The sequence below is a fragment of the Nannospalax galili genome, unplaced genomic scaffold (assembly GCF_000622305.1).
Source record: "Nannospalax galili isolate Female #2095 unplaced genomic scaffold, S.galili_v1.0 scaffold77, whole genome shotgun sequence".
NCBI classification, from domain to species: Eukaryota; Metazoa; Chordata; class Mammalia; order Rodentia; family Spalacidae; genus Nannospalax; species Nannospalax galili.
In genome coordinates, this window is record NW_008341457.1 from 291,371 (window position 1) to 314,694 (window position 23,324).

The following is a 23,324-nucleotide window of genomic DNA, read 5'->3' on the forward strand; positions in this document are numbered from 1 at the left end:
ATAACATTTTAATCCAGACATGGTGGTACACACCTTTAATCCCAGCACTCAAGAGTCAGAGGCAGGCAGATCACTGAGAGATCCAGGCCAGTTTGGTCTCCATAGTGAGTTCCAGGCCAGATATTGCCTCCCCTCCCTCTCTATCTCTCCATGTGTGTGTGCAAAAACACATGTGTGCACATGCATGTGGAGGCCAGAGGCCAAGCTCAGCTATCATTGATCAGATTCCTCCATCTTCTTGTTTTTGCTCTTTTGAGTCAGGGTCTGTGGCAGTTTGAATGAAAAGTGTCCCCCATAGGCTCATGTGTTTGAACACTTGGTCCCCAGTTGGTGGTGCTGTTTGGGGAGGTTGTGGAGCCTTTAGGAGGAGCCTTGCTGGAGGAAGCATGTCACAGGGGGCGGGCTTTGAGAGGTCCTAGCTCTGCTCCACTTCCTGTTCAATCCCTTGGCTTCCTGCCCAATAAAATGGGCTCTCCAGCAGCCTGCTGCCACAGTTTATGCCACCATTAAGAGCTCCCCCTCTGGAACCCTAAATCAGAGTAAACTCTTGTTTCCACAAGCTGCTTTGGATTATGATGTTTTATCACAAGAACAGAAAAGTAACTAATGAGGGGTATCTCAGTGGCCTGGAACTCACTGAGTAGGCCAGACAGGCTGGCCAGTAAGCTACAGGAATCCACCTGTCTCTGCCTGCCCAGAAGTAAGATTTCAAATGTGTGCAACTGCACCTGGATGTTTCTTAATGTGGGTTCCAGGGCTTGAACTCAGGTCTTCAAGCTTGCAGGGCAGTGCTTTACCAAATGAGCCGTCTCTTCAACCTGAACCAGACAGTTTTATAGGTTCAAGCATTGTATTTACACATACATATATGTATATGCATATATCAGCTCGTTCAGTGTTACGTCTATGAATTTATATGCAATGATTATTTCTGGCTTGAGATGGGAAACAAGGATTCAGATTGTATTCATAGTTTGGTAGTATCACCCAGGTTGAACTCAGGGCTGGAGAGATGACTCGATTGCTGAGAGCACTTGCTGCTCAGTTATGAGGACATGAGTTCAGATCCCAGCAGCCTCTTCAGGCAGCTCACAAACACTGATAACTACAGCTCCAAAAAATCTGACATCCCCTTCTGGCCTCCAGAGATACCTGCACACACATGTGCACATACACACTGTAGACACACACATACAATAAATTAAAAATAAAATCTTTTTTTAAGAGAAGATTTGAATTCTGGCAGTCCGGAAACAAAGACTGCATTTTTGTATCCAGCCATTGGGTGCAAAATGAACAACTCCTGGGAAGGATCTAAAACCATATCATAAGACTTACTCCTTTATTTTTAAGACAAGGTCTCACATAGCCCAGCCTGGCCTTCAACTCCCTATATGGCCAAGGATGGTCCTGAACTCCTGATCCTCCTGCCTCTGCCTCCTGAGTACCGAGATGACAGGTGTGAGCTGACACACCTGGTTTATGTGATGCTGGGGATGAACCCAGGGATTCATACGTGCTAGGTGAGCACTCTGTCCCCTGACCCTCTGTCCTGGACATGCCTTAAGGAGTCCTAACTTGTAACTTTTCTTTAGATTTATAGAACCCAGAACAACTGATGGCTTTAGATAAGAGAAGTCATGTGTCACAAAATAGGACCAACCAAAATATGTAGTTACCCTGAAATTCATAGTTACCCCAGTACCTGCCTGTCTGTCTGATGGCATTGATTTACTTGACAGTTAATGTGTGTGTGTGTGTGTGTGTGTGTGTGTGTGTGTGTGTGTGTATGTGCATGTGTATAAGTACACTCATAAGTGAGATGCCCACTGAGGTCAGAAGAGAGTGTTGAATCCTCTGGAGCTGGAGTTATAGGTAGTTGTGAGCTGTCGTATGAGTACTGGAAACCCAACCCAGGTTTTCTGCAAGAGCAGTATGTCCTCTTAACCACTGAGCCATCTCTCCAGCCCCAAGTGAAGGGCCTCCTCAGAGAATCATGAAAATGCTTTAGATCTAAAACATGGTGGTTACTGCTCAACATTATTCTAAACACTACTAATGATCATTTCTTTTAACAAAAAGAATAAAAGTATTGATAGGCAAGATGTAGAGGAATCTCAAATGCATGATGTTTTTTGGAGGGGAAAGACCAGATGCAAAAGACCACTGTGTTAGTTACCTTCCACGTTGCTGTGACAAAACACCTGACGAAAGCAACTTGGAAAGGAAGGGTTTATTTCGGTTCACAGTTTCAAGATGCAGTCCATCGTGTCAGGGAGGCATGGTGGCAGGAGCAGGAGGCAGCTGGTCACACAGCATCCACAGTCAAGAAGCAGAGAGGTGAATGCTGGTGCTCAGCTCACTGTCTCCTTTACCTGTAGTCCAGAACCTCAGCCTATTGCATGGTGCTGCCCAGTTAAGGTGGGTCCTTCCACCTTGGCTAACCTGATCTAGAGAGTCCTTCACAGATATAAAGGTTTGTATCTTGGGTAATTCTAGATACTATCAAGTTGACAGTATTGACCATCAAACCCATCTAATATGTGATCCCATTTATATAAAATTATTTTCATTTTTGATGCAGGATCTTACTGGGTAACCCAGGCTATCCTCACACTCGTGATCTTCCTGCCTCAGTCTTTCAAGTGATGGAATTACAGGTGTGCACCATCACATCAAGATTGCATTTATGTAAGGTTCTTTTTCCTTAATGTGTATCTGAATGGTATGCACTGGAGTGTAGTGCCCATGGAGGCTGTTGAATCCCCTGGAACTGGAGTCTGGACAGCTGTTAACCATCATATGGATGCTGGGAACCAAACCCAGGTCCTCTGCAAGAGCAGCCAGTGCTCTTAACCACTGAGCAAGCTTTCCAACCCCTTATGTAGCATCGTTGAAATAACAAAACTACAATGAGTAAGAATGGATTGTGGGTTTGTAGGGTTACTGGTGGAGGAAATATCTAGTTATCAAAGATAACCTCAGGCTGGGTTGCAGCTCTACTGACAACTGCTGTTCTGGCACTCATGAATATTTGAGTTCCATCCCCAGGACCACAAAAAAATAAGGGAAATCCCAAGAGAATTTTGGCACAAATGAAACTGGCTATGTCCTAATTAGGTGCTAGTTCCACTGATTGGTTTGGGTGATAAAACTCCCAAAACTATACATCCAAAAAGACCAGAAAGTAATTTTGCTGCAGTTTCATGGCAAAGACAGGGATCCTGGGGGATTGCTGGCCAGCCAGCTGAGCAGAATCAACGAGCTCTGGGACTGTGTCTCAAAGAACAAGGCAGCTCTTCTAAATGAAATATGAAGTGTCTGAAGAGATGTAGCAATGGAAAATGATGTGTGTAACTGGTCAGCATGCTGAGAACAAGTGAGTACTGAGTGCTCCGCTCTGCGTGGGACATCTGCATCACCCTCCCCAACAAGACTAGGGGAACACTGCAGAAGAGTGGGTGGAAAGAATGTAAGAGCCAGGGTGTGGGGAGAAGACCTGTGAAAGGCTGCCTTCTGGCCCCAACAGGACACTCTGCTCATGAACTCACTGCGGCTGTGGTCACCTGCACCAGATCAGGGGACAGGATCAGTCGACATTCCAACAAGGAGCACTAATTGGACTCAGTGGGTTATAAAATGGAAGGCCATGGAAGGGAATGGAGACACGCTGGACCTGGGAGGAGTGGAAGATGCATTGTGTACATGTATAGAATTGTCCAAGAATTAATAAAAGATGCTCTGTTTTTAAAAATAATAAAAATAAGCAGCTTCCTTAACATATTTGGAAAACAGTATCTAGAAGCAGGCATAAGCCCTACACACATGTAATCTAAGCCACATTAGACAGACTGTGGGTTGTATATCTAATAGTAATGCATACTTACATACATATATATGTAACAATAATTAAGAAGACAATTGAGAGAGAGGTAGGGAAACACTGGGAGGAGCTGGAGGAGCAGAGGGGAGGTTGAAATGACGTGAATATACTGTTCATATAGGGAATTCTAAAAAGATACAAAATTGTAATTATAAAAAAAAGTCAGATGTGGTAGTGCATACCTTTAATCCCAGCACGTGGGAAGCAGAGGCAAGCAGATCTATGTGAGATCGAGACCAACCTGGTCTACCTAGAGAGTTCCAGGCCAGCTGAGGCTGCGGGGAGACCCTGGCTCATAAAGCAACAATAGTAATAATAATAACAACAAAATAAAGTGATCTATTTTGAAAGTAGAAAGAGAGAACAGGATAAGGGAGAGAAAGGATAAGGGGATGTGGAGGAGGAAGAGAAGGTGGGACATGAGCAAAGTTCAATGGCATGCACTTATGAAATGTCATAATGAGACCCGATACTTTGCACACTAAACAAAAAAATCTTAAAGGTGAAGAGCGTCTTGGGACAACACCCGTGGTTGAATTTTGACATCCCCACACATGCACCTGCACGCTCAAGTGCACACCCACACAGAGGCACACAGCGAAAGCTCAGACACACCGTAAAGATTCCATCATTACCTGCAGGGACACTGGTCTGGTTTTGTTTTCACAGGTGTTATCCAAAATGCTGAAGGTGCTGTTTACCAGTGCACAAAAGGAGACCTGTGACCAGGAAGGAAGAGGGCCTGTGAGTATCTGTCAATCTGTCCACAGAATGTGCGGTCCACAGGTTGGACAATAAAGCTCAGCAAGTAGGTGGGCATATATATTCCTGAGTCTAAATTCTCCAGGAGATAAATGCTCATTGGCCCAACTTTTCATTTTATTAGAAGTTGAGCCAGTCCATGGGTAGGAAGCACTGAAGAGATTAGATTAAGAGAATAGATTCTGCTTCCCACATCCCAGCAGGAAGGCAGTTCGTGTTAACCTAGTGTATATTCTGTGAATAGCCAGATGAGGTGAAGACCCCAGACCTAAACAAAGAGAGGACAGAAATGTAATTCCCTGGATGTGATCGGTGCACACTGCATATTCATGTTGAAATTTCCTGCTCTACTCCACTAGAATGTATAATTAATTACACATGCCGTCCTAGTTGCATTCCTGAATATGTGCTAAAGCACTCTGACAAAAAACGATTTAGGGGAGAAACAGGTTCGTTTGGCTCACAATTCCAAGTCACAGTCCATCATGGGAAGGCAAGGCAGGCGCTTCAAACAACTGACCACGTCACACCCGCAGTCAAGAGCAGAGAGAAGTGCTGCGTGCTGGCTCGCTTTTATAACTGGCCAGGAGCCCCGACTGGGGAACAGTGCCGCCCCAAAAGACATACCCACAGGCCAGCCCGATGGACACAATGAGGCTCTGTTCCCCGGGGGTTCTAGATTGGATCATGTTGATAATTAAAGTTAAGCAACATACATGTTGATAAAATTAATTTAGAAATGAATAGCCAGTTGTCAAAGAAAAATACAGTTCCCAATAATTACATGAAACAAATTCTCAATATTCATTTTTAACACCTTTTAAGATGTATTTATTTGTATTTTATCTGTAAGAGTGTTTTGCCTGAGTGTATGTGTGTGTGCTACGTGCATGTAGTGGCTGAAGAGGCCAGAAGAAGGTGTCCAATCTCCTGGAACTGGCGTTAGCTACCACATGGATGCTGAGAACCCAACCCAGGTCCTCTGCAAGAGCATCCAGGGCTCTTAACCACTGAGCCAGCTCTCCAGTGCTTGGCATTCCTGTAAATGGAAATACATTGTAAAACTGTGTTGAGGTTCTATCTCGCCAAAGTCAGAAGGAAACCACGAGAAAACAGACAGTGTTGTGGACTCAGTGGGTTTAACAAAAGAGCACAGGAAGTCGGGAAGGAGACATAGTAGGGAAGATGGGGAGGAAGCCAGGGAGAAAAAATGGGGCTGGATTTGATCAAAGCATGAAATATGCATGTATGAAATTCTCAGTAAGAAACGAAATGTGGAATAAAATAGGGCAGCAAATGCTGGTGAGAGTTTGGGGGAAAGAAGTTTCCGGTGCTGCTGGCAGGAGTACAAGGCACAGCTGTAGTAGAATTCACTGTGGAAGCTGCCCAGAAAATTAAACATAGATTCACCACAGGATCCAGCCATACCATATGTAGAATTCTTCTACATATAGAAACTGTCTAGAACACACAAATTCACACAGAAAGTTGCTTAGCGTTGGGGCCTGGAAGGAGAGGGATGGTGAGATACTGTTTAATGAGTGCGGACTTTCCATTGGGACTGATGAAAGTCTGGAACAAGATAGTACTGGGTTTTGCATAACATTGTAAATACTCTACTACTGAAATCCACAGTATGGTGGTGTGATGGTTAGTCTTAATTAGCAACATAATGAGATAGATCACCTGAGACAGGTGTCTGGACAGGTTTGTGGGGAATTATCTTGATGAGGTTAATTGAGGTAGGAAGACCCACCACTGTGGGCAGCACCATGTACTGGGCTGGGGGTCCTGGGTTGTTTAAAAGGGAGACAGTGAGCTGAGCACCAGCATTCATCTCTTTCTGCTTCCTGACTGCAGATGCATCATGAGCAGTGCCTGCACCCTTGACCCATGAGCCAAAATAAATCCTTCTTTCCTTAAGTTGTTTTGTTGGAATTTTTATCATAGCAACAGGAAAAGTAACTAGGACAGGTAGATTATATATTATACATATTTTACCACAATTAGGTAGAAAAATAGTGGTTCAAAGTATGTGGGAACTGCAAAGATAATTTGTAAACTCTGTCAATGTCAACAATCCCTACACATAGATATGACATTCTCACTTGCTGAAGTGAGTTCATGACCTTAAACTTTCTTCACTTACCCCATTTTTGGCTGAGAAGTTTTCACACGACTCTGGGTATCATGTGAAAGACATATGTACAAATCAAACATTTACCAATAGTACATCATGAAGAAATTTATTTTAAAACAATTCTTTGGGCTTAGGAGGCACATTGACCATGAGTTCAGTTCTCAGCACCACAAAAAGGTTTTAAGTTTAGAAAGTAAACAATTCTTGCTCCACATAAAATTTTACCACTTATTAAAGACAAATGCAAATTTGCATATTAATGAGTATGCTTATTTTTACATAAAGAATTAAATCATTGAGTGTTTGATACTCTGAGACACAGAGAATCTTCAACATTTTTCAGGGTTATCAGTATTTTGATTTTATAATAGTCAATACTGAGAATGGCATTTCACAAATACGTAAGAAAAAACAGAAATGTGATTAGGGCCATTTCAAAACTGATGGACATTATTCTCTAACCTCAGGCCAAAATTCACTGAATGATTTTTTTTTTTTAAACTCAAGTCAGCAATTCAAATGACCACATTACAATCTAAAAAAATGCTGAAGTGATGATTTTATTCTGCTTTTAAATTTTATTTTTTAAATTACATTTCTGAGAGAGAGAGAGAGAGAGAGAGAGAGAGAGAGAGAGAGAGAGGAAGTCAGAGGACCACTTGCAGGAGTCAGTTCTCTCCTCCCACCAAGTGGGTCCAGGGATCAAATTCTAGTATCTTTACCTACTGAGCCTTCTCACTGGCCTGGAATTGGATTCTTACATGCTAAGGAATGACAGTGGGGAAACAGTAAAATTCTTTGTTTTCCACAACTAAACTATTATGTTTCTATATGATCAGAAAACTTGGAATGTAAACACTGCAGTTTTCAAATATGAGTTGTGGTGTTTCAGACTACCTAATTGCTTTATGTGTATGCATCTGTATGCAATGCCCAGGGCAACCGGAGGAGGGAGTCAGATCCCCTGGAACTGGAGTTGCAGGTGGTTGTTAGCCACCATGTGGGTCCAGATCCTCTGCAAGAGCAGCCAGTGCTCTTACCATTGAGCCATCTCTCCTGCCCCCCCACACACACACACACTTTTCTTTTACTAGAACAATTCCTAAGGTTTTGGTAGGCAAATACTTGTCTTCCCAACTGTCTTGGCTGGTCAATGTCTTGGCCAATGAGATGTGACTAGAAGTCTTGGGTGTGTTCTTCAACAGAAGGAGCATGCCTTTCTCCAATGCAGATCTGGTGGCAAGAGCTGGAGCAGCCATCTCGAGTCACAGGAACCGTGTCTGCTTTCTAAAGTAACTGGGGCACTACAGTTTTGGGCTATTTCACTATTATGTTTATTATTTTAAATGCACACACAGTATCTAACCCAAGTGGCTTTTTGGAAAACATCAAGAACTGGAAACATTCAAAATATATATTCAGTAAGACACTGGGTGCTCAGCCCGAAATGGGACATCTATGTCAAGCCCCCCACCACCAAAGTTCAGGGAACATCCTGGAAGAAGAGGAGGGTGGGGCTAATGCTGTCTTCTGGACATGACATGACTATCAAACTCATGAATTCACAGCAGCTGTGGTTATTGCACAAGATCAAGCCAACCAGAACCCTCTTCTAGACAAGGTAGATGGTCTCCAACCCCACCGTTCGCTGAGGTGTTATTGGCAACTGATAGCTGTTGGCTGTCATCCATTTTGGAGGGCATGGTCACCGGAAGGTTTTCGTTAGCCAGGATGACCCCACACACACACACAAATGGGCAGCACTGACATCTTGGTGGGTTATCGAGGAACAAGAGGACATGAAGTTGGGTGGGGGCTGTGTTGAGGAGGGATGGGGGAGGTGGAAGGGAGAAATGGGGGTGGATATGACCATGTCTCATTGTATGCACGTATGAAATTCTCAGAGGACAAATAAAAATAATATTAAAAACACTTACATGTCCAGGGTCCCTGCCCGCCTGTGCTTGGCACTGCCGAAGCTGCTCATTGTTGGGGATCATGTCTTCCTTACACTTGAAGGGAACCCCTAGAAGAGGAAAAATCAACCACAGCAAACTTTAGTAACAGCAGGATGCGGTTGCAAGGCAAGTCTGATTTCATCGTCTTTGTGCATAAAATCCAACCTCAGCCATCACACACAGTGGGGAGGAACAAGCTACACGCCACGGAATAAGGAGCTCTGAGAGACGGAAAAGCAGGAGAGGAGAGGACTGAAAAGTGGCGGGAGAGGCAGCAGACGGCATTGTGCCATCCGTGCCTTGGCAGCAACTGTCAACCTAACAGGACCTAGAATCACCTGGGTGACGGGCCTCTGGGGGCTTGTCTGCACTGGGATTGTCACTGTGGGAAGACTCCTAACTGTGGGCAGCACCTTTGCCTGGGACAGGATCCTAGACTGTGGAAAATGGAGACAGCCAGCCGGGCAGCCAGCACACACTCAATGTGCTCTGTTCCTGACTGTGGATGTGATATTGTTGTGCCCAGTTCGCGAGACCCCAAAGACCACCAAGGAGCCGACAGATGCAAACACACAAGGGTTCTTTCATTGTTGCAAGCTTAAGCTTGGGTCCACTCTGTCACCAACTCAGCAGATCTCAGATGTGAGACCCCCTGCTTTGGGAGACAGGTTTTTATAGGTTTATTTCAGCAAGTTCAGCAGGTAGGGGAGTAGGGGGTCTTCAGCTTGGCAAGCCTCTGATTGGTTGCAGCTCAGTGCCAAACCATAAACTGCTGGCTTCAGGAAATCTGAAAAGATATCTAGACTTTTAGTACTTTCCTGTCCCTGGTTAATTGACCGTTGGCGGGGGAGTTGTTCTCTATCCGTTCCAAATATTGTGGTTTTTCTTGGAACAGGGCCCAGGGCTGGGTCAGTCCTATGGAGGTTTTATACAAGATGGAGTCACTCGGGTCTCTCAGTATGACTAGCTGCCTCAAGCTCCTGCCTCAACTTCCCTACCACGATGAACTATAACGTGAATTGTGAGCCAGAATAAGCCCCTTCTCCCTTGAGTTGCCTTTGTCAAAGTACTTTATCACATTAATAGGAAAAGATGCTAAGATGCCATTATTATAAAACTCTAAGGCAGGCAAAACTAAGCAAGATGGTCCATTCCTGGAAGGAGAATAATTTTTAAAATTAGAGGAATTGAGCCAGGAAATGGCATCAGCCTAGATGCCCATCAACAGATGGATGGATAATAAAAATGTGGCACATATACACAATGGAATATTATTCAGCCATAAAGAATGAAATTATGAAAATTTCAGGAAAATGGACAAGACTGGAAAATATATTAAGCAGGGTAATGCAGGCTCAGAAAGACAAACACCATATGCTCTCACTTATGTGCAAATCCTAGGTTCTACAGGATAAATATATAAGTGCCTGTAAGTGTGGAGAGCAGCCAGAAAACTAAAAGGGGGCTTTAAGGAGAGGTTGGGAAAGATAACAAAATGGAGACCAGATCACTGAGGAGGATTACAAGGGTAGGAAGAATACAAGAGGGGAAGGAAGGCAGCGGGAGGAGGGGGTTTACAGCTGAGCGAGGGGTTTGTCAACACCTCCATTGCAACTATATAGGATTCCTATACTTTATTTCATTTTCCTTTATTTTTTATTGTGTGTGTGTGTGTATGCATGTGCATGTGGAGGCCAGAAGTTGACACTGAGTGTCCTCTTCAATCACACTCTCTCACTGAACCTAGAACACTCCATGTCTGCCAGGCTGCCTGGCTAGGGAGGCCCAAGGACCATCCTGAACCCCCTTCTTTAGCCCTCCCATTACAGGTACACTCCGCCACACCTGGTTTACTACATGGATCCTGGGGATTCAAACTCAAGTCCTCACGCTTACAGAACAAGAGCTTTACCAACTGAGGTATCTCCCCAGGCAACATACAGTTTAATACCTAAAAAACCAGTATTCGGCTGGGCATGGTGGCACATGCCTTTAATCCTAACACTTGGAAGGCAGAGGCAGGCGGATCTCTGTGAGTTCAAGGCCAGCCTGGTCTACATAGTGAGTTCCAGGACAGCTGGGGCTACAGAGAGACCCTGTCTCAAAAAGACCAAAAAAAAAAATTTATTCGGGCTGGAAAGATGGCTCAGCAGACTTCTTGCGGAGAGGTCCCAGGTTCGAGTCCCAGCACCAACATGGCTTCTAACAGCTGTAACTCCAGTTCCAGGGTATCCAAGGCCCTCTTCTGACCTCCATGGACATTGCACAATATGGGTGCACTTACATGTATGCAGGCAATACACCCATATGCATAAAAAATAAATAATTTTTTTTAATTATTACTGCATGTTTCTTCTCCCATCTGGGCCCTGGGTTTAAATGGAGGTCATGAAAATAGGAAGGGCCTGTGAGAGTGGAGGGAGAGATCTCAAGGTGGGAGGGAGAAAAACAGATGTAATGGAATGCAGATGGCATGAAGTCAGAAAGAGCCAAGGAAGGAGGCCAGCAAGAGTCATGGGATGGGAGAAGCCAGCAGGAGGTGGGGATGGATGAGAACAAAGTGCGATTAGAGAGACAGAGAGAGAGAGAGAGAGAGAGAGGAGAGAGAGAGAAGGTGGATAGATGGTAGATAGATTAGATAGATAGATAGATAGATAGATAGATAGATAGATAGATAGATGATAGATAGATAGATAGATAGATAGATAGATAGATAGATAGATAGATAGATAGATAGATAGATAGATAGATAGATAGATAGATAGATAGATAGATAGATAGATAGATAGATAGATAGATAGATAGATAGATAGATAGATAGATAGATAGATAGATAGATAGATAGATAGATAGATAGATAGATAGATAGATAGATAGATAGATAGATAGATAGATAGATAGATAGATAGATAGATAGATAGATAGATGATAGATAGATAGATAGATGATAGATAGATAGATAGATAGATAGATAATAGAGGGTAGAGGATAGATAGATGATGATAGATCGATTGATAGGTAGATGATAAAAAGATTATAAATGATAGATGATAGATGATAGATTGATAGATTATGACAGATAGATAGATAGATAGATAGATAGATAGATAGATAGATAGATAATACATAGAAAAATAGCTCTCCCATTACATTGTATTCTAACTTTAAAATAATTTTTAATTTATTCTTTGAGAATTTCAAGAATGTGCAAAATAAAATATGATCATCTCCACCTATCTCCCCCACAAACCCCCAAGTACCCACATCTTCATGTCCTCTTTTTTCAATAGTCCACTGAGTCAAATTTGTGCTGTCCATACATGAGTGGGTGTGAAACCATCTACTGGAGTGTGGACAGCCTACCATGGGCACACCCCTGAAGAGAACTGACCTCCCCCAGCAGCCATCAACTATCCAAAGCTCCTCATCTGGGGGTGGGGCCTCATGAGTCCCTCCTCCATCCATGTTCATGCTTAGTACTGTGAACTTGGTCAGTGTCCATGGCTGGAAAGGTCACAGGCTCAAGGGTGAAAAAATGCTTTTAATCTGTTACTTGACTGGAGAGCTGGCTCAGTGGCTAAGAGCACTGACTACTCTTGCAGAGGACCCAGGTTCAGTTCCCAGCATCCACATGGTGGCTAAGAACCATCTGTAACTTCAGTTCCAGGGGATCCAGTGCCCTTTTCTTCTGGCCTCTGTGGGCATTGCATTAAGCACTTACATACATGCAGGCAAAACACTCATACACATAAAATAAAAGTAAAGAGTTTTACACCTATTACTTAAAATGTTTAAACCGTTCATGGTTCTCTGTTGCTCTTGAAAGAAAAGATTACACAGTCCAACAAGACTCTGAGCTCTACTCATGACCCATGACCGCAGGACCTTTGCACATATTGTAACCTGGAACAGTGAAATCTCTCACTCTTTTAAGTTTACACTTGAAGCTGGGTGTAGTGCACACATATAATCCTAGCTGTTGGTAGATGGAGGCAGGAGGATCAAGAGTTGAAGGTCAGCCTTGGTTACATAGTGAGTTGGAAGCCAGCCTGGGCTACGTGAGACCCTGTCTCAAAAAAAAAAAAAAGTTTCCTGATGCTGAGGGAGGGAGCATCAGTTTCCTCCAGAAAGTGGCTTCCTGACAGGCTATTCAATCCAAGGGGCAGCCCCAAACACAGGCAGCCATGAGCACCACTAAATGGGCTCAGTGCACTTTATATATATATATATAATGATCCGAGAGGAGGACAAGAAACTGAGAGGGAGCGGGGGCCAGGGGAAGAGTTGGTGGGAGAATGGGGGAATGGAAATAATGCAAAGACAGTATTATGAAATTCTCAAAATTTAAAACTTAATTTTCCTAAACTACAACATAATTTTCTCACAGCATACTAAAGATCCCACTGATTAATTCTAAACAATATGATTTTCATACTGTTGTAGTCATCTTGGTTACTACCAATAATTAGGTGTGTGCTTTCTGGCACCTTCCCTAGATCACAATCTATGTAATTACAGGTAACCTTCCCATCATATGCATGACTGAATACTGAAATCTAATGCAGTAGTCACTAAATTAGTTAGTTAATAGCTGATCCAAGAGTTGAGGCTGTAGCTCAGCCGGTGGCACACTTGCCTAGCATGTATGATGCCCTGGCTACCATCTCTAGCACCACAGAAAAAAGGGGTGAAGTAGGAATGGTGGTTCACACCTTTAACCCCAGGACTCTGGAGGTGGAGGCAGAAGGACCTCTGTGAATTCGAGGCCAGCCTGATCTACATAGTGAATTCCAGGACAGCTGGGACTACAGGGAGACCCTGTCTCAAAAACAAAACAAAAACAGCACGGGGATCATTGCAAATAGGGGAAGAAAGTGTAGAGCCAGGAGCAGTGGAGGAGGGCTAAAGGCAATGTCTTCTGGACGAGACCGGGATGCTGCACATGATTGCACAAGTTCAAGCCAGTCAACATTCTAGTGTGGAGGGAGAGGGGCACATGAGCCCCACTCTAGCTGAGGAGCCATGGATGGCTGATGGCTTCTTGGGGAAGGAGACTCAGCTTTCTTTGGGGATTCATCCTGAGAGTCTACCCATGATCTCACAGCCATTAACATACAGACAGCACTGAGTTTAAAAAAGAATACATGCTGGGTGTGGTTGCACATGCCTTTAATCCCAGCACTCCTGAGGCAGAGGCAGGTGGATCTCTATGAGTTTGAGGCCAGCCTGGTCTATAACAGCAGGTTCCAGGCCAGCTGGGGCTACAGGGAGACACTGCCTCAAAAAGACCAAAAAGAAAAAAGAACACATGAAATTGGGAGGGAGAACTGGTGGGAGCTGGATGGGAGGAAGCAGAGGGGAGTTTGATCAAAACGTTATATTCACATGTCAAAAACTCAGTGTTTTTTATTTATCTATTTTTACTTTTTTGTGTGTATGAATGTTTTGTCTGCATGTGTGCAAGTTCACCCTGCATGCAGTGCCAACAGAGGCCAGAAGAGGGCCTTTGTCAGAGCCCCTGGAATTGGAGTTACAGGCTATTTTTAGCTGTCGTGTGAGTGCTGGGAACTGAACCCAGGTCCTCTGCAAGAGCACCCAGTGCTCTTAACCACCGAGCCAACTCACCAGTCCTTCAATGTTTGTTTGCATTTTTTAAGTTGATCTAAGGGTTGAGGCTGCAGGTCAGTTGTAGAATGCTTGCCTGGCATGTATGAAGCCCTGGGCTCCATCCCCAGCACTGTCTTAAAACAATGGTCATGTACTCCTGTCAGACCAGCTCACAGAGGTGGAGGCAAGAGAACCAGGAGTTCAAGGTCATCAGTCTTGGCTACATAGCAAGTTTGAGGCACACCTAGGACACATGAGATTGTCTTTAAAAACAGTGGATACAAGATTCACTCAATAATTTATTACTGAGTACATCAATGAACAAGTAAATGACTGGGGAGCTGGAGAGTCAGCAGTTAAGACTGTATAGTGCTCTAGAAAAGGGCCAGAGTTTGGTTCCCAGCACCTCTGTTGGACAGCTCACAACTGCCTGTAACTCCAGCTCCAGAGTATCCAGTGCCCTCTTCTGGAAGTTGTGGGTCCTGCACTCAAATGGTGCACATACCCACACACAGACACACATCCACACACATGCTCACACGTGTGAGTGCTCACACACACACATACACACACACACACACATTTTAAAATAAATCACAACACATGGGTGAGAGAGAGTAAGAGGAGGATCCAGTTACTGGAGTAGAATGAAGAGCTTAAAACAAAACAAGCCACTGATCCTCTTGCCAACACACATAAAGAGATTTTTACTTTTGCAGCTGAAATTGACATATGTCTGAGAGCCCTCTGGATTAGGTCGGAAGCCTGCAGGGCAGCCACAGATGTAGGAACCCGGGACATTGGTGCAGACAGAGTTTCGTCCACATGGTGATGGATCTTGGGAGCATTCATCAATATCTGTAATAAAAATCAAATGTACCAAGAAACTCAGAGGAACAAGGAGAAAAGTATTCCCTGGCTCTCTGTAAAACCCTCTGCTCACCTCCACAGGACACTTCTGGGTCTGTGAAATCCACTTCCCCATTGCTTGGTGCAAAGCCAGAGTGGCAGGTACAGAAGTAGCTCCCGGGAATGTTGGTGCACGTTGAGTTGAAAGGACAGATGTCGTCACACTCATCGATATCTGCGGAGCAGAGAATCAGTGTGAAGGGCTGGGACATGACTCAGTCTGTGAAGTGCTCGCCTGGCAGGCAAGAGGATCTGAGTTTGATCCCCAGCAGTTGGGTGTCCTAGGTTCATTTCTGTTGCTGTGATAAAATACCCCAACTAAAAGTAGCTCAGAGGACAAAGGTTTATTTTAACTCCCAATTCCAGGTCCATCACTAGGGGGTCAAAGTGGGAACCTGAAGTGCATCATATCCACAGTTACAAGCAGAGAGCATAGATAAACATAAGATAGTGCTGGGTTCAGGTTCTCTACTCATACAATGCAGGATCCCTGATTAGGGGATGGAAGCACCCACAGTGGGCTGGGTCTTCCCACATCAATTACAGTCAACAGAAGAATCCTCCACAGACATGTCCACAGGCCAACCCAATGCAGACACTCCCCCACTGGGACTCTAAAGGTGATTCTAGGTTGTGTCATGTTGACAATAAAAACTAACCATTGCACACATAAAACAAGCATAGTGGTGTGCACTGGTAATCGCAGAATTGGGGAGGTGGAGGCAGGGGGATCCCTGGGGCTCACTGGTCAGCCAGGCCAGCTTAATTAGTGAGCTCCAGGTTCAGTGAGAGACTATGTCTCAAACAAACAAGGTGGATGGCTCCTAAGGAATGACATCCAAGGCCCCAGACATATACACACATGAGCACATGCAGATATATACACACCAGAAAAAGAACATGAAACTGAGTAAGTCAACAGCCCAGCAAAGCCCTGCTTCACCTCCAAAGTACAGCCATGTGCTGCTTACTAATGGGAATGCATGCTCATAAATTAATCATTGGGTGATTTTTGTCAGAAAATCACAGAGTATATGAATTAGCTACTTTTCTTTGGCTGTGATAAAACACCATGACCAAGGCAACTTATTTAAGGAAGAGTTTATGTGAGCTTATGGTTCCCGAGGGGCAGAGTCCATCCTGGAGGGGAGGCAAACTGTAGGCATGACAGCCAGAACAAGAAACTGAGAGTTCACATCTCCAGTGGCAAACAGGAAGCAGAGAGCGGGAAGTAGGAAAAGGCTGTGAACTCTCAGAGTCCGCCCCCCATGACATCCTTCCACCAGCAAGGCCACACCTCCTAAACCTCCTAAAATGGCATTACCAGCTAGGGACCAAGTGTTCAAATCCATGTGCTTGCTCAAACCCAGATTGTACACATTCATCTCTTGAAGGGGCCTCTTTGTGCAATTAAGAAATGTGGTAAACATGAAGTGTGGGAGGCTGTTAGCAGAGGTGAGGGATGTTTGCTTCATAGTAAGTTTAATAAGCACAGTTACCCTAAAATAATTATAAAAACAGGACCATCAGGATGTCTCAGTGGGTGAAGGCACTTGCTGGCAAGCCTGATGACCTGAGTTCAATCCCTAGAACCTACATGATGGGAGGAAAAAATAAATCCTGAACATCGTCCTCTGATCTCCACACATGTGCCATGGCATATACATGTACACCACACACACCACACACACACACACATTCCTTGTAGCCCTAGAAGGCCTGGACCTCATTATGTAGCCCAAGCTACCCTTGATCTCACAGAGATCTGCCTGCCTCTACCTCCCAAGTGCTGGAATTAAAGGTGTGCCACCATGCCAGGCCCACACACACTTTCTTTTTATTATTATTATTATTATTATTATTATTATTATTATTATTATTTCCCATTGCAGCTGGTTTGTTTGTTAGTTTGTTTGAAGCAGGGTCTCCCTGTAGCCCCAGCTGTCCTGGAACTCACTATGTAGACCAGGCTGGCCTTGAACTCACAGAGATCCGCACGCCCGGCCCACACACACTTTCTAAAGAGAAAAGTCAAGCCTTTGGGTATATCTGTGGGAGGCTATTCAGATTATGATGAGATCCACCCTAAATTTTGGAGGCACCATCCCATGTGCTGGGGTCCTGCACTACATAAAAGGAGAACATGGGCTGAGCACCAGCATGCGTCTCTCTCTGCTTCCTGACTGTGGGTGCATGGGAGCAGCTGCCTCAGTGCCTGCTGCCATGCTTTCCCGCCCTGATGGGCTTCCCACCACCTGGAACTGTGAGCCAAAGTCAACCCTTCCTCCCTCAAGTTGCTTTTCTTAGATGAATGTTACATTGACAGAAATGGTCTTACTGCTTGGTATTGATGGGGGCATGAATGGGTTCATGTGAGTCTTTGAAGTCATATTAACTTCACTTTAAGACCCCTTTTAACTTTTTCCTCCTCTTCTTCTACCATGGTCATCAGTTAGTGAAGATCAACAAGTCATAAGAAATAAAACATTTTCAATAGGAAAAACAAGCATTTCCATCATGGAGATTAAAGACTACAATGGGCTCGATGGGTGCCATCCAGCCTGCACTTCCTGAATGGATACATGACCCCTGTGCTGGACTCCATTCCAGTCACTGTGATACAGCACCCTGGCAAGAGCAACTTGGGGGAGAAAGCATATGTTTGGGTCACAATTCTAGGCTACAGCCCATCATTGTGGGAAGTCAAAACAGGAGTCGGAAGCAGTGATTCACACCCATTGTCAAGAGCAGAGAGTGTGTGCATGCCTCACCTCAGCTCACTAGTGTGTGCGTGCCTCACCTTGGCTCACTAGTGCGTGCGTGCCTCACCTCAGCTCGCTCTCTCTACTCTTCTACAGTTCAGGACCTAAATCCAGGAGCAATGTCACCCATAGTGGGAAGATCATCCCTCATCAGTTAGTGTAATTATGACAATCCCCCACAGACATGCCCACAAGCCAATCTGATCAAGACAATCCCTCAATGAGACGCCTTTCCTAGGTTGTATCAAATTGACAACCAAAAACTAACCATCACAACTCCCCAAGTCAAATAGGCAGCTTACTCGATTTGGAATATAGATTGGTCCTTGACTGTAGCCAACGGGATGTGGTGAATGTAATGTACTGAGATTTCCAAGCCCAGACTGTAAAATTCATCTTCTTGGGAAAAAGCACCTATACTACGAGGATGCCCAAGGATCACTGTGAAAACTGGGGGGTCTCAGTAGGGTGCCCATCCAGAGACCAACCATTGAGACCTACCAGCCATTGTAAGCACCACCCCAGCTGATACTAAACAAAACAAGAAAACCAGCATTGTGAGCAAGAACAGAGGGTCGCTGTTATAAGTCCTGTGTTTCAGAATCATTTCGTTTCCATTGGCAAGTTCTCAGTATGGCTGGACAATTACCTATACATTTCTCCTCAATTGGATGACCGTGGATCTGAGAAACTGACAAAGCGAATCCAGACAGGCACGAGCAGTTGTAGGAGCCCAGGGTGTTGACGCAAATGAAAGTGGGAGAACAAAGGCTTGAGTTCTTGGCACACTCGTCCACATCTAAACAGAACGTCCATCAGTCAGCACAAGGAAGATTGGGTTGGAGAGATAAGCAGGCAAATCTCTTACCAAACCAGTGTGGGGACTTGCATCCAGAGCCCCAGAACCCATGTAAAGCTAGATGTAGTCGTACATGTCTGTGACCCTAAGACAAGATGGGATATAGAGATAGGTAAATCCCTTGGGAGCTCCTGAGCCAAGTAGTCTGGCATATGCAATAATGAGCAGCAAAGAGACCTTGTATCCAAAGCAGAAGGCAAAGACCATCAATGAAGACACCCTCTGACTCCACAGGCACATGCATGCGTGTGTGCACAGGATGCCAGAGGTAGACACAGTCTTCCTCAGTTACTTCTCCACCAGTGGGACAGTCACCAAATCTGAAGCTCACTGATTAGCTAGACTAGCTGGCCATCGAAGTCCAGGGAATCCTCCCGTCCTCACCTCGTCAGCACCAAGGTTACAAGCGCATGCTTGTTACCTGGGCTCTGGGGATCCAAACTCAGCTCTTCACGCTTGTAAGGCGAGCACTTTGCTGACTGAGCCCCCTCCCAGTTCTTATAGTCCCTTCTTGATTTACAATCTGGTTGCCTTGATCTTCTATAACCCACAGTGGCAAATGCTCTCTCGCCCGCACCTCATCCTTGAGCTTGCATGATCCTCCCTTTCCCTCAGGGACATCAACTCCTGTCTAAGGAATCATCAGCTTATTGGTAATAATTACAAGGAGGTACAGAGGAGGTGGGTGGTGAGCATAGGAATTCTAGATTCAAAGCTGGATTCTATCATTTATAGGTTGTGTGCTCCTGAGTGCACCCGACTGAGCTTCCCCCAAAGTTCCTGTGTTGAAGCCCTAGCCCTCCGTGGGGTGGACTTTGAGATGTTGTTATTACTAAATCATCAGTATCTAGAATAATGCCTTGAATGTAGTGACCAAGAAGTAGCTATTAGGTGACTGAAGAGATGTTCAGCAGCTAAGAGCATGGGACTGTCTTGCAGAGGACCCAGGGTCAGTTCCCAGCACCCACATGGTGATTAACAACCATCTGTAACTCCGGTTCCAGGTAATCTGATGCCCTCTTCTGGCCTCCATGGGCACTGCACACAGGTGGTGCACTTACATGTAGGCAAAACACTCATACACATAAAATAAAAATAAATAAATTAAAAATATGTATTTATTGGGACCAGAGAGGGTGCATGGGTAAAAGCACTTGCTAAATAAGCCCAGCAACCCAAATTCCATCTCAAAAAACCATGTAAAAAGCTGGATGTAGTGGTATACCTCAGTAATCCCAGCATTCCTACAGTGAGATGGAGGCAGAGACAGGAGAATCTCCTGGGAACTCATGGGGCAGCTGAGCAAGCAGAGCAGAAACAGCAAAAGACCCTGTCTCAACAAGGGGGACGGTGAGAACTGACCTTCAAAATTGTTCTCTGACCTCCACACAAGCACCATGGCATAGATACGCCCACACTCAAGGAAAGAAGAAAAAGGAGGAAGGAAGGAAGTAAAAGGATAGAGGGAAGGAAGGAAGGGAGGGAAGGAGGGAGGAGGGAGGGAGGTAATGGTCTATTTCACAGAAACACTGCTAGAGGGAGGGAGGGAGGCAGGGAGGCATTGGCTTCAGCTTCAGACAAAAGTCTTGCTTTGTAAACCCAGCCCAGATCTTTCATCACTTTTCACACAGTTCAGACACGTGGCAGACACCTCCACCCACCTTCACAAGATTGTTCCAGGCCTTGGAACATTGTGCCTCCACCACTAGATTCAAGTCCTGAGTTGCACATACAATAATAGCTTCCAACAGTGTTGTGGCAGGTTGCGTACTCTGGGCAGGCATTGGGATTCTCACATTCATCCTCATCTGATGAAATGAAGATAAAAGTCAGGTGAACTCAAGTGAGGAAGCAAGGAGTGGTAGCCACACACCAGAGACGCATGTGTGCTGACTGGGGGCAGATTCTTCCTGGGAACATATGCTTCCCAGCCTCCCTTGCATTAGCATAGCTGTATAGCCTAAGAATAAATGCTGGTGAGACCTCGATCCTCCCTGAGGATTTGTGGCGAGTTAACGGCTGCTAAGTGGGAGGGGATCATGACGCCCCACCCCTCCTTGAGGATTTGTAGTCAGCTAATGGTTGCTAAGACAGAAGAGCTTACAAGGTCCTGTCATTCCCTAAGGATTTATACACAAAGAGATTTTCTTCAGTGGTGTAGTCACTGGTAAGGTGCCCACAAATAACCCCTCATGCATGCTCATGCAAGCAACTCTAATTAAACAGTGGGCCACAAACAAAAGGCATGAATTTGGGTGCTGGAGAGCTGGCTCAGCAATTAAGAGCACTGGCTGTTCTTGCAGAGGACCTGGGTTCAGTTCCCAGCACCCAAATGGCAGCTAACAACCATCTTTAACTCCAGCTCCAGGGGTCCAACACCCTCTTCTGACTTCTGTGGCGTTGCCTCACATGGGTGCACTCACAGAAATGCAGGCAATACACTCATACGCACAAAATAAAAATAAAATATTTTAAAGGTGTGAAATTAGAAGGAAACTGTTGGAAAGTAAAGGAGGCTCAGCAGGAGTACATGGAAACAATAGAGGGTGTGGGATGAGTGTGCTCACAGTACACTTTACAGACATACACATATGTAAGTATGGATTTATGAAATAATAAATACACAAGAAGAGTGGGATGGAGCTCAGGAATAGACTCCTGGTTATCATGTGCAAGGCCCTGGGTTCCAACCCCAGAATGAACGAAAATAATTTGAGAAGTGATGAAAAGTACTGTGTACCTTCACAGGTGGAGCCGCTAGACACGAATCCAGGTCGACAGCTGCAGCTGTAGCTCCCCACATAGTTCGAACAGTGGGAATGCTCAGGGCAGACCCTACTGGTGAGGCACTCATCAATGTCTGCAGGGCAGAGGAGATGGTGAGTGAACAGGAGATTGGACACTTAAACTTGGACAGCTCATCCCAGTGGCGGGTGTCCACCAAGCACCCACGCCAAAGAGCCAGAAAACATTACCTGTACAGAGAAATTGACCTGAACTTCCCAGGATCCAGTTGTTTCCAGTGGGAGAAGAGAAGCCACTAAGACAGCTGCACTTGGCTCGCCCCGGGATATTTATGCAGATTGAGTTAGGACCACAAGGTGTACTTTCAACACATTCATTGACATCTGAGCAGAGAAAATGTTGGTGGCAAATGGCTCTCATCCTGGAAACAATGGCTGAAATAATATAGCCTACCACTTTGGTGGGGTCTAGGGTCCCTCCTCTTGAATCCAAGCATTGTTATAACTATGGTTGAAGGGTTCCTAGGCCATACAATTGTGTTGCTAGATCATAATAATATCCAACACCTCTACTTTGTTCTTTTGAGTTGCCCAGTATTGGAGCACAACCATCGGTGAACTTTTACAGTGAGCAGGTGTCAGAAAAAGAAAGGGAGAGGGGGAGAGAGGGAAGGGTGTGTGGGTGGGTGGGTGTCCCAACAAATAGGTTGGTGAATGCTAACCCACTAACAGAGAAAGGGAGGCCAAGGAGGTAGGGGTGCATGTGCAAATGGGTCGCCCTATGAATAGTTAGGTAAACAAATGAACTGGTGGATGGGTGGAAAGGGAGGGAAAATGAAATGGAAGGAGGGAAGGATGTGTGTGTGTAGATGGGTTTCCTTGTGGATGGATGGATGGATGGATGGATGGATGGATGGATGGATGGACTTATGTAAAGATGGACAGATGGGTAGGTGGATGGCAGATGGATGGATGGATGGATGGACGGATGGACTTATGTAAAGATGGACAGATGGGTAGGTGGATGGCAGATGGATGGATGGATGGATGGATGACAGATGTGTAGATGGGTAGAAAGATGGGTGGATGGATTGATGGATGGACTGACATATATATAAATGGGTAGATGGATAGATTAATGGGTGGACAGATGGGTGGGGTGACTAGATGAATGAATGGTGGATGGATGGATGGATGGATGGATGGATGGATGGATGGATGGACTGATATACACAGGGTTAGATGCATGGCTAGATGTATGGGCAGATAAATGGATGGACAGATGGATAGATGTGTGGGTGTATGGGGGGATGTATGGATGGATTGGTGGATGGGCAGATGGATGGACAGATGGATAGATGTGTGGATGTATGGGGGGGATGTATGGATGGATTGATGGATGGGCAGATGGATGGACAGATGAAAAGGGATGAGAGAGAATAAGAGGAGGGAGGGAGGGGAAAGGGAAAAATGAGAGAGGAAAGAAGACAGGGAGAGACGAAAGGTTCCTGTGTGCTTAGATGTCACAATGGACAGACAGGAAAAGAAAGAAGGTGTGAAGGGGGGAGGGGTGGGGGACAGCGGAGTCACCTGATCTCCCTTCCAAATATGAGAGGATTTGATGGGGTGTGAACTCTCATGGAGCCATTCCTTCTGAACTGAGAATCTCCTCCTGGAGGGAGGAAGAAGCTGAAAGAAGA

General features: G+C 45.1%; 1 protein-coding gene across 1 annotated transcript in view; it reads right to left on the reverse strand.

Annotated features, from left to right (window-relative positions):
- Positions 1 to 23,324, reverse strand: part of Adgre1 (adhesion G protein-coupled receptor E1) — an 81,947-nt gene that overhangs the window by 33,923 nt on the left and 24,700 nt on the right. Inside the window, exons 4-11 of the mRNA XM_017799094.2 lie at positions 21,856 to 22,008; positions 21,621 to 21,740; positions 20,542 to 20,688; positions 18,671 to 18,820; positions 15,294 to 15,434; positions 15,062 to 15,208; positions 8,723 to 8,811; positions 4,519 to 4,602 (exon numbers count right to left, since the gene is read on the reverse strand). Coding sequence (XP_017654583.2) covers positions 4,519 to 4,602; positions 8,723 to 8,811; positions 15,062 to 15,208; positions 15,294 to 15,434; positions 18,671 to 18,820; positions 20,542 to 20,688; positions 21,621 to 21,740; positions 21,856 to 22,008 — 1,031 coding nt within the window. The remainder of the gene's footprint in view (positions 1 to 4,518; positions 4,603 to 8,722; positions 8,812 to 15,061; positions 15,209 to 15,293; positions 15,435 to 18,670; positions 18,821 to 20,541; positions 20,689 to 21,620; positions 21,741 to 21,855; positions 22,009 to 23,324) is intronic.